This window comes from Pteropus vampyrus, unplaced genomic scaffold, assembly GCF_000151845.1.
Source record: "Pteropus vampyrus isolate Shadow unplaced genomic scaffold, Pvam_2.0 Scaffold496, whole genome shotgun sequence".
Taxonomy (NCBI): domain Eukaryota; kingdom Metazoa; phylum Chordata; class Mammalia; order Chiroptera; family Pteropodidae; genus Pteropus; species Pteropus vampyrus.
Window position 1 is genome coordinate 34,444 of NW_011889277.1, and position 11,453 is coordinate 45,896.

Sequence of the window (11,453 nt, forward strand, 5' to 3'; positions counted from 1 at the left end):
CCCCCTGGCGCGGCGCGGCGACCTCGCGGCGGAGTTGCCATGGCGGCGCTGAGCGGCCTGGCGTCGGCGCTGGAGTCTTACAGGGGCCGGGACCGCCTGGTGAGGCTGGGGCGGAGCGCGGCCTGAGGCCCGGGAGTTGGGCCAAATCTCAGAGACCCGGAAACTGAGGCCAGAGGGGGACGGGGTCGCAGAAGCCCTGTCCGAGGCAGGCTCCCACCCAGTCTCCTAGCGGTGGACATTTAGGTCGTTCCGGCCAACCCATCGCGGCTGGACATTTATCGTAGTACCAACCAGATCCTCACGTTTGAGCTTTAGGATTCCGACCAGACCACTGAAGATGGCCACGGGGTTGTCCCAAACAGCCTCGTACAAGGACTTCGGGTGTTGTGGGGCTCCCCCTTATGGCTGGAAATTTAGGTTGTGACCAAATTCCTTATAGTTGGTCATTTAGGTTGTTGCGGCCAAGTCAACCCGGATGGATATTTACGCGACAACCACATCCCCGTGTTTGGACATTTAGGTTCTGACTAGGCCACGGTAGTGGGTCCCTGAGATGTCCTGATTAAGCCCATATGGGAACTTAGGGTTTTACAGGGGCTCCCCCTATTGGTGAGTGTTTAGGTTCCGACCACATCTCGGGTTGGGCATTTATGTTGTTCCATACAAGCCCCGGAAGTCAGATCCTCAGCCAGCCCCACCTAGTCTCATACAGAGAGTCATTTACGGTTGTTACAGGCAATCAGGTGGTTGGGCAGTTAGGTTCCAACCAAATCTCTTATGATCGGGAATTCAGGTTTTAACAACCACCCTGCCCCGCCCTAGTCGGACATTTAAATTGTAGCATTTTGCCATTACAAAGGGGTTGAACAGAAATTACAAATAAAAATAACATATAAAACCGGGAAAAGCAATTTCTGAAAAGCAGATGAAATAAAGATAGAAGGGTGATTAAGCTAACTCAGTTCACGATGCCCCAAATCACCCACTGAGTGGGTTCCTTCTCATTAAAATAATTCAAGCCAATTATCCTTTTGTCCACTGGCCCGATCACTTCCCTATTCCCTAGCCCAGCCATGGGCTTAAGTACAGCCAGGTTGATGCAAATATACATTTCTGCCCTGTCTTCCTGCCTGCTGAGAAAAAGCCCTGGGAGGTGGAAAACGGGCTTTCATTTTTTTTTTTATTAGAGGGTCTCCCTCCAAATGGGTTTTCATTTTCTTGTCCCCATCACATCTGCCTCCGAAGGCTGTGCCCTCAGTGACATGAAGCAGCACTCCCTTAGAGTCTCGGACAGTGGTGTCATGCTTTTCCCTTTGTCCCACCTGCACTGTTTCTTTTTAAACTTTCAGCTTTTATGAAAATCTTGTTGATTTATATACTCTTCCACCTGCTCATCCTATGGGGCCCATGGCCAGGTGACCCAGCTCAGTCTAGGAGCAGGGCCATGCTGATGGCTTTTGCTTTCCCACAGATCCGAACGCTGGGGTACTGCTGCCAGCTGGTCGGTGGGGCCCTGGTGGAACAATGTCCGGCCAGGTCAGAAGTGGGGACGCGCCTGCTGGTGCTGTCCTCCCAACTCAACCACTGCAGGACCATCCTTCGACTCTTCGATGACTTGGCCATGTTTATGTACACTAAGCAGTATGGCCTGGGGGCAGAGGTAATGGGGTGCCTAGGCCCGTAAGGGAGGGAGTGCAGACTCTGGGAAGTTGTCTAAAGGCAACTGCGTGGGCAGTTTGTTATTTTTTTTCAATTTATTTACTTTTTTGAGATGAGCAGATTTTCTTATTTTAATTGAAAATTTAAAAAGTAGCTAATACGTTTGCTCATTCTTAGAGTATATCATTAAAAAATCTCTCTCCTTCCTTTTCCCCTGGGCCCCAGTTTTCTTCCTCAGGGGCAGCCGCTGTTGACAGCTTCTTGCGTTTCCTTCCTGAGATCTTCTGTACCCGCACAGGCTCGTACACGCCGTTTACATAAATAGTTGTGTGCCACTGACACTCTTCGGCCACTTGATTCTTTCACTTAACAGTACAACTCGGAGCGCATTCCATATCAGCCCAAAAAGAGTTCCTTCCTTCTCAAAGGCCACAGAACACTGCTGTATAGTAGGACAGTGATTTATCTGACTGAGCCTCTCTCGATGGACATGTAGGTTATTTACAGCATTTTGCTGTTCAGCAGTACTGCGTCATTCCACACCAGCGCCAGTAGATCTGTGCTCCCCACTCAGGGGTCAGCTTGTCCCCGCCAGGGGATGTTTTCCCAGGGGATGGGCTGACAAGCTGCCCTGGGGTACTGCTGCCAGCCTTGCCCTTTCTCCTGCCCTCTCAGGGGTCCCCGCTCAGTGCTCAGATGCTGTCCCGTTCTGCCCCAGCGCTCGTGGCCTGATCGTCCCAGATCTCCCGTGTTTTCCTGGACCTTCCTCCAGTTTCCACACCCGTTTCCTGTCCTCTTCTTTGGTTAGGGCACGCTTCCTGTGCATCCCTGGAGGACCCCCTACCCCAAATATCTCTGTGAGGACTCTTTCGCGTCCCCAGGCAAGGGGCGGGGGCCTCTGCACCTCGTATATCCCTTGGCCAGAACAAGAGCCCTTTTGTTGGTCCTGTGTCTGTGTGTCTGGGTTCCCTCTGTCTCCGTGAGCATGTCCATCTCCCCATGTAGGCCGAGGACCACTCTGCTTCTCAGGAAATGTAAGAGGAATGAGCACACTGGGGTAGGGGTTGTCCTCATGGAGAGGGGGAATGTGCCAGAATGCACCAGAAGGACCCAGGCAGGATGGGGGAGGTGGAGTGGGATTCAGAACCCCAGTAAGGCAGGATCATGGCTGGCCAGAAGGAAGGAGGGGCACAGTGTCACAAAGCATTGATGGGGGTAGAGATGGGGTTCCTGGGAAGACAGAGAGGAGGAGAGGGTATGGCAGGCAGCAAGGATGATGAGGGTAAAGACAGAGAAGTGAAGTGACTCCAGCTTGGTGACCTTTAGGGGGTCTGGCCTCGAGGGGGCAGGGCTGGGAATACAGCCTCAGGGACCAGGCTCCTGTGGCCTGGTTGGGTACAGGCGGTCCGGTTTAGAACTCAGGGTTTGAGGGCGTAGGTATAGTGCAGGACAGAAGGCCCTGGGGGGGTTCTGCAGTCTGGCGGCCTGAGGCCCGTCCCTAAGCACCTTGGTTTCCCTGTTTGTAGGGAAGATGACCACCCCTCTCTGCAGCTGTGCAGCATGGGACAGCCAGGTGTCCCCCTCCCCCACTGCCTAGTCAGACTTCTCTGCGGGCCAGCCTGCCCTGCTCCCCTCTCAGGGTCCTGCGCCAGAGCGGCTGGCCTGGAGACCCCCGGCGGGATCTGGAGCCTGTGGTGGGGCAGGAGGCTGTGAGGCAGGACGTTGAAGCTGTCCTACAAGGGAATCATCTGGGAACTTAAAAAAATTTAAAGCTTAGTTTTTGGCATGGCTTGGGCCCCTAATTTGGGCAGTGGGTGGGTCCCACCCCGGGCCCATCCCCCTCTCCTGGCCCTGCAGGAGGAGGATGTCTTTGTCCGCTGTGTATCTGTCCTGGGCAACCTGGCTGACCAGCTGTACTACCCCTGTGAGCATGTCGCCTGGGCTGCCGACGCCAAGATCCTCCGTGTGGACTCTGCCTGGTGGTGGACACTGAGCACAGCCTTCTGGGGCCTGTCCCTGCTCCTGGGGATTGCCAGGTAAGCAGCGCGCCGCTCTCTAGCCCCTGGGAGACAGCGCCAGAGGTGCTCGGGGGTCGGCAGACGGCGGGTCTGTGCCGCTGCTCCTTTTCCTCCTGCCATCGCCACCTCTCTGTGTCCGTTTCCTGTGGCTGCTGCAGCAGATGCCCACAGCCCTGGTGGCTTCAGACAGCGTGAGTGGATTATCTCACAGTTCTGGAGGTCAGAAGTCCAAAATGGATCTCCCTGGGCTAAAATCAAGGTGCGGGCCGGGCCGTGATCCTTCTGGAGGCTCCTTGCCTTTTCCAGCTCATAGAATTCCCTCCTGCATTCCTGGGCTGGTGGCCTCTTTCCCCATCTCCAAGGCTCATCGCTCCGGCCTCTGCTTTTATCGTTACGTCTCCTTCTCTGACTCTGACCCTCCTGCCTCCCTCTTATGAGGAGCCTTGTGATGACGTTGGGCCCATCCAGATAACGCCCCATCTCAAGGCCCTTAAGTCAGTGCCATCTGCAAAGTCCTGTCATGGAAGGGTCCTGGGGATGAGGGCAGGGACATCTTTGGGGGCTATGATTCTGGATCCAGGAAGAAGAAATAACTCCGTGGCCTGGATAGAAGTGGCTGCCTTTACCCTGGTCCCTGAGTCCTGCTTGCATTGTCGTCAACAAACATCCCTAGATAAAACAGCCAGGAGTTTCCTGACTGGCTCCGTGCTTCTTAAAACTGTAAGGTTTCCAGAACTTTAATGGTTTCCTCTCGAACATTTTCCTCTGCAAATTTGCGAGTGAGTTTGTTCAGTCCCCTGCCCCGGAAAGCACACGCAGAGCAGGGCCTCCCGTGGCCAAGTTTCATGGCCTCGAAGGGTTCTCGGATCCCTGATGGGTAGCCCCTGACCTCGGGGGTGGGCAGTGACCGTGTCTGCTGTCACTTGTCCCTGGGAAAGACACTCATGTCCAGTAGCCCTTGTTTTTCCCTGTTACAGACACTGTGATTTTACACTTATCGTAGACAGTACGGAAACTGAGCAAACCTAAAATGGATGATTCAGATCACCCACGATCCATCGATCCCCTCCCCATGCCCTGTGACCCTTTTAAGCCTTTGATCTTACACTCTGCCGACACGTTTTTACTCACCTTTGATCTCGTTTCACGGATGCGGCTCCTTGATCTGGGCTCTCCTCATGGTCACGGACAGTCACTGTCACTGTCACTATGTCTGTGGGCTTCCCCTGTCTCCTCTTGGCATTGACCTTCCCCGTGTGCTCCGGGTCTCTGGCAGAGGCCTGGGCTGGGCTCTGGATGCTTCTGAAGCTGCAGTTCCTGGGGTGTCCCTGACTCACGGCCTCTCCTCAGAGTGCTTTGTGACCCCTGATCTCAAGAAACCTACCATTCCTGTTTTAGGGACACCCTTGATTCCATTCATTTTCAAAAAATAGACTTTATATTTCTCAGCAGTTTTTAGGTCCACAGCAAAATTGACTGAAAGTAGAGTTTCCATGCACGCCTGCCCCCGCCCCTCAGCGTCCCCCGCTACAGACATGGTGCCACAATCGAACCTCCATTGACACGTCTTCACCCCAAGTCCATGGTCTACATTAGAGGTCACTCTCTGTGTTACACATTTTGTGGATTTGGATAAAGGTATAATGACACGTATCCACCACTGTACTGTCATCCATTGTGTTTTCATGGCTCTAAAAATCCGCTGTGCTCTGCCTGTTGTTCCATTCATTTTTAGAGCGTGTCATTTTCCCGCCATTTCTCTGTATTTGGTGTGGACAATGAGGTGGGGGTTGGGGAGCGTTGATATGTGCTGGTCATGACCAGGTGTCCTTAGACTTCAGTGTGCTGGAGAGTGACCTGGGAGGTTGTTAAAATGCAGATGTCGGGGCCAGGCACCCAGAGGCTCTGAGTCCATAGGTCTGGTGGCCCAGGAATCATCATTTTCCCCTAGTGCCCCAGGTGGCTGTGATGCCACACTTACTTCACTGCAGGTGCTTCCCAGTGTCCTTTACTCTCTGGGGACATGTCACTTGGATGGGTACATGGTGGCTGGGGAGAGGTGACCAGTCCTTGGACCTCCCAGTTGGGGAGTCTGGCTGGGGTCAGCCCTCCAGCGGGCAGGGCTCAGCACATTCGTGCACCTGCCCACCCCACAGCCCAGGCTGCAGGGTGCAGGGGCCAGGTGGGGCAGCCCGGGTGGGCGCCCTGCAGGGCCCTAGAGTCCCCAGGGAGCACAGCCGGCTGCTTCCTCAGCCTGCGACGCTGGCCCTCGGGCCCAGAGGGTTGTCAGACTCACTTCAGATGGTCAGTCGGAGCCACTTGTTGGACAGCTTGGCACCCGTTACAGGGAACCTGTGGCTGCAGTGGCAAGAGGAGGCAGGTGGCAGAGCCTCCTCTTGACCTGGTGTTGGCGATCAAAGCCCTGTGCCCCCCGCCCCGCTTCTCTGCCCCGTCCGGTGGCGCGTCCTCCGATCCTCTCTCGTGTCGCAGGTCCTTGTGGATGGTCGCGAAGCTGAGAAAGCAGCTGAGGAGCCCTATGGCCGCCTTCACCAGGTACGTCTGGGGTTTTGTCTCGGAAAAAGGCCGACTTCCCCTCCTACCAGCTGGGGCCCCAGAGGGTTTCCCCCACTGGGGAGGTGCTCAGCGTCACCATCGGTTATCGGCCCTGCCCGTGTGCAGGGCCCGTGCTGGGCCGTGATGGGCGCGCGGTCACCGGGCCTCACAGCAGTCTCCAGGTGGCTGGTAGTACTCTAACCGATGGGGAAACTGAGGCTCACTTGAAGTCCCAGAAGCAGGAAACAGCCAGGACTCCAGGGTGGAGCCTTCATGGCCATGTCCCCAGGGGAGAGCGTGATAGGAGACGGAGTCAGTTTCCTGAGGTCCATGGTCACTGTCACTGTGTCATCCTGGGAAAGAACTGTGCCCGGCACAGGCCTGGAACCTACCCACTGGCGGCCCCCAGCCCACCTTTCTGGCTGATTCCAGGGATTGGGAGGGCTGAGGTATGGATTTGAGACTTTCCATGCTGGTCCCTGTCCTGTTCACGCTGTAGGCTCCCTCTGTGTGTGTGGGGGAGGTGACAGGGACCCCTTGTTCACGAGCAGGTCGGGTGAGCACAGGCACACCGGGCCTTCCCCAGCATCTCCTCTTTGCTCCCACAGCCGGCTGCCCCGGAGCAAGTGGAGGGCAGTGGAGGCCCAGATCCAGTCGGAGGTGCTGACTCTCCTGAGCAACCTGGCCGACCTGGCCAACGCCGTGCACTGGCTGCCCCCAGGAGTCCTGTGGGCTGGCCGCTTCCCCCCGTGGGTGGTGGGCCTCCTGGGCACTGTGTCCTCCCTCCTCAGTGTGTACCAGGCAGTCCGGGCTGGCGGCCGGGCCGATGCCACCACCCCCTGACGCGGCCCGGGGGTGTGTGGATGCAGCTGGAATCCTAATGAAGGCCCTTTCCCACAGGGCAGAAGTCATGCGGGCAGGGGGCTGGGTCTCTAACTGGGCAAATCAAGGCCAGGTGTGGGGAGATGCAACCGAGAACTCACAGAGCAGCTTGGGGTGCAAGCGCATGGTGGGGTGGGGTATGGGGCGTGGGTCAGATCCCCCAGGCGCTGGGGGAAGGGGCCTTCCCACTCAGGCCCCGGGACCCGCATGCTGAGGCCTCAGCTGGGCCTCGCTTTGTTCCCTAGCATCATCCTGTATTCAGATAAAGACAACCAGGGGGCCAGGATGGTGAGTGCCAAGTGGGCCTTAGGAAAGCTGAAATGAGAATCAATTAAATATGTGGTGCTGGTGCCAGGCCCAGGTGTGTGGTTCCTTTTCCCTAAACTCAACGGTTCCTGGTCCCTCCCGTCCATAGGCCCGCTCACCCCCATGCCCTCTCTTGTGCCCTCTGTCTATTTTAGGGAGGGCGAGCAGGTGCCACCTCAGGACGTGGCGGCAGGTATGCCTGGGGGTTTCTCTTGGGATGGGGCCACAGTGGGACACCACACCGCCCCAGCCTGCCTTCTGGGACATCCTTGGGCAGTAGGTCCTCTCTAACCCTGCTGCCCACGAGCGGCCTTTAGCTACGGAGGACAGTTCACTATCCGAAGTCATGGGCACCTGGCTGCTGATGCTGCCTCCCACCAGGCCATGTCTGTGTCTCATCCTTCTGGAATTTACAGGCTGCTTGTCGTGGCCGAAGCAGCTGACACTCAGCCATAGCTCGGACCAAGGTTGTCATCCATTCGGGGTGGATCTGAGCATCTTGTGGGCTCTGAGCTGGGGCCAGGCTGCATGGGCTAGTGTCTGAAGATGCACGGCTCCTGTCTCCTACCTCATGGCGATCGTGGCAGGATGGGATGTCTGTTTTCAGATGGAGAGGCTGCATATGTGTGGCCACGGTAGATGATGGGCAGCCCACGCCTGCCTATCACTGTTGATGTGTCCTTGAACCTACCCGAGTGCCAGTGGAAGAGTGGAGGGAATCGGGCTATGCCTTATGTCCCCCAGGCGCTGGGAAGATCCAACAAGGCATCAGTGTTTGCAGTCCGTGAAGCCTCGTGTGATTTCAACCACGGCTGGTTCTTTTCCAGGGAGGATAGGTGGCTGGGAACAGCTGAGATGGAGGGTTGCTCAGGGTAACACGGAGTGCAGGAGACCCCACTCTGCCCTTGGCCAAAGCATCCTGTGGACTAGGGTTAGGGGCCAGGGTAGGTCAGTCTCCCCTCCCCTCTTGTAAAGTGGGGTGCCCCCTTCCCAGAGCGAAGGGCACCAGCGAGATTAGGGTGGGGGTCAGAGCCTCACTTGCCTGCCTATGTGGAGACTCAGAGTGAACATCTGTAAGGCACACAAAGCAGAATGTCTGTGGAGAAGTCATGTGAACACTTAAATATGTGATGTGTCACATCACAGGTCCCCCCAAAGGCGGGTACCTCTGGGCAGAGCAGGGATCTGGCTGCAGCTTCCAGGCAGTCAGGGTTGGCCTCATGGCAGTGCTGGGGCCACAGCTGCCTGGGTTCACTGCTGGGTGGCTGCAACGACTCTGTGTGTCCACATGCCTGCCTGCTGCCCGTCCTGGGCCAGCAAGATGCAGGGGAAACATCCGCCACAAACTTGGCTCGCTCAGGGAGCAGGGGGCTGACATCCCGGGACCCTAGGGGCAGGCCCGACCGGGGGCGGGAGGCGCCCAGCCAGAGCAGGACTTGGTGGCATTGCCTGCATGCTGACCTTGACTGGGCCCCTGCCTCCAGCTTTAAATGTCCAGATGTTATCGTCTAGGGCTTCCTCAGAGGGCACCAGAGCAGGCGAACGGGCCTTGGGTCCTCAGTGCAGTCTCCCGGCAGATCCCACCACTCACGACAGGCCTGGTGTATAGGCAGCTGGTCACGGCTAGCACCAAGGCTTTGTCACTTGCCCAGGTGTCCTCGTCTCCCTGCATTCCTTACCCGTCACAGGGCAGGAGTAGTGTGGTCACTCCCCCACTGGCCTGATGCTTGCACCCAGCAGGAGAGGTGACAGCAGCTAAGGGGCCTTCTATGGTATTCCGGGCCTGCGGGAAGGGGTGGGACGTCACAGCCTGGTTGTCACAGGCCCCGGTTCTCAGGCTCCCTGATCTGTATTCAGGCCTCCCTGAGGTCTTATTGCAGCAGATACTCCAAGGGGGCCCTGCCAGGTGGGGTGAGCCTTGGGGAGCCCCCACCATTACAGCACGGATGTTTGGGTAGATGATCTTACAATAAAACCCTAAAGAACAGCTACTCCCGTCAGCCCATCTTAAGACACTTTTATTGCTAGAATCAGGTCTTAAGTTCTAACGTGGTTCTGAAATATTCCGCACGAGGAAATGCTGCGATCATCGTAACAATAATTCTCAGGTGGACTAAGATCATGGTCGCAATTAACGAAGATGTGCAGATCCCACAGGAATAAGAACATTTGCTTGGCCACCAACTTTACAAATAAAATTGGTACCCAGAAGTGACCACCCGGTGCTGGCCAGAGGATGTGCCGATGACCTGCCCTCCGTGTGGCGTGACTGGAGACTCCCTCGGCTGTGGGGCGGGGAGTGCCGATTCCCACCACGAGGCCAAGGGGAAATCCTTTGGGCTCATCATCCGAGGAACTGTGGCATCCTGGAGGGTCGGCGCAGAGCACGTGGACAGGGGGTGCACGGCCTCGAGATCACCCAGCACAGAGGGCCCAGGAATGTTCTCTTCGTATAGGGCAGGAAGGTAAAGTCAACTTTTCTAAAGTGCTCTCATTCATCTCAGTACAAAAACACAAAACACTAATTACAGACATGGCGCAGAGGAGCTCCGACGTGTCACAGGGCTGAGGTGGGCGCTTCCTGCTCCTCAACGATGCTGCAGGCCCTCTGGGCAAAGGCAAAGGGTCGGGGGAGAGGTTCTTGGAATGGAAGGCGGGGGCGGGGACTGGGAGAAAGGATGGGGACGCCTCATCATTCTGTGCTTGGGAGATTCCTAACTGCTGCTTTCAGTTCCTTGTCACCTCGACCCTGCGGTGCCCTTGCTCCTGGGCAGCCTAGGACCCAGTCCCCTCCTGCCAACACTTCGGGAGGTGCTGGGCTCTGGGCCCAGTGTGGCGAGCCCGGGGTGTAGAGAAGGCTGGAATGTCCCCCCTTTCCCACTCTGGCACTCACTCTTGAGTTTAGCCAGAGCTGAAACATGAATGTGACCCAACTGCTACCCTGGACATGTGATACCATCCTCACCATCTACAGCCATGCAGCTGGCCTGGTGGCCCTTGCCCTCCTCCAGGGGGAAGTTGACAGTCAGCTACAAAAGCTCACTGGATACGTGGCGCCTGTGAAGTGGCCATCTGCCCATTTGAGGCTTCTGGGCCACATGGCTCCGTCCAGTGTGTCACCCTCAACGGCCTGATGTGGTGGCCCTACTGCTGTGCTCCGCACTGTCCCGGCACCTGGAGATCATCAGCACAGGACAGCAGCCCTGGGTCCCAGCAGCCCCAGGAAAAGTGGCCCATCTCACGGGGACCGAGGACCTGACCTGGGGCTGGGACCTTTGGGTGTGTGCTGGCTGAAGCTCTCGGTTTGGCCATGCACTGGGAGGAGCATGCCGAGTCGGTGAGGCACCTTGGGAAAGTGCCAAGTTGGACAACAGATTTTAAAAACCTCCACCAAACTAAAATGAGTTATAAGCGGACGCTTTTGAGTCCAGCTTTTAACCCTATAGAACCTGCCTGGAGTGCCATCGGCCATGCTCCCCAGCTATTCTGCCCTGTGGCCCTCTATCCCCAGGTAGGCTGCTGCCTCCCTTGTCTGAGCCCATGCCCTGGCCTTGAGTTCACCATGAACCCAGGCGGATCTCTGCTCCGATCCTGCCGATAGACACAACTGACACCACCTGGCCCCTCCTGGTGCCCTAATGACGTGCTCCAGCTCCGGCATCTCCTAGTGGCTGTGGAGCCGGCCTGGTGCCAGCACCTTCTTCTCAGACTGGGGTCTGGCCTGTCATCAGGCTCCATGTGGAAACACCCTCATTTGTCTCTACCTTGGAAAAATGGCTTGGAGTTGATCTCTCCCTGCCCAAATGGGCTGCTACAATTTCAAACAGCTCCTGGGTAGCTCTGGTTCAACCTTCAATTAAAAACTTTCCTTTTTGTATACACATAAAAAAGAGGTTTAGAAAGTTACCCAGGCACCACTGCAAATCCTACAGAAAAAGCCGATGACAGGCCAGCCCCAACCTTGACGAACCCCAGCCAGGCAGCTGTCCATGGTGGTTTGCTGGGCAGGGAAGAGGGACCGCTGGGCAATTCCCC

At 56.7% G+C, this 11,453-nt stretch overlaps 1 protein-coding gene across 1 annotated transcript; it reads left to right on the top strand.

Annotated features, from left to right (window-relative positions):
• The first annotated feature begins 6 nt into the window (after nucleotides 1-6).
• PEX11G (peroxisomal biogenesis factor 11 gamma) lies at nucleotides 7-7,472 on the top strand. Its single transcript, XM_011382945.2, has 5 exons — nucleotides 7-99; nucleotides 1,472-1,660; nucleotides 3,517-3,695; nucleotides 6,168-6,230; nucleotides 6,839-7,472. The coding sequence occupies exons 1-5, from the start codon at nucleotides 40-42 to the stop codon at nucleotides 7,071-7,073; spliced, it is 726 nt and encodes a 241-aa protein (XP_011381247.1). The 5' UTR covers nucleotides 7-39; the 3' UTR covers nucleotides 7,074-7,472.
• Nucleotides 7,473-11,453: the final 3,981 nt, after the last annotated feature.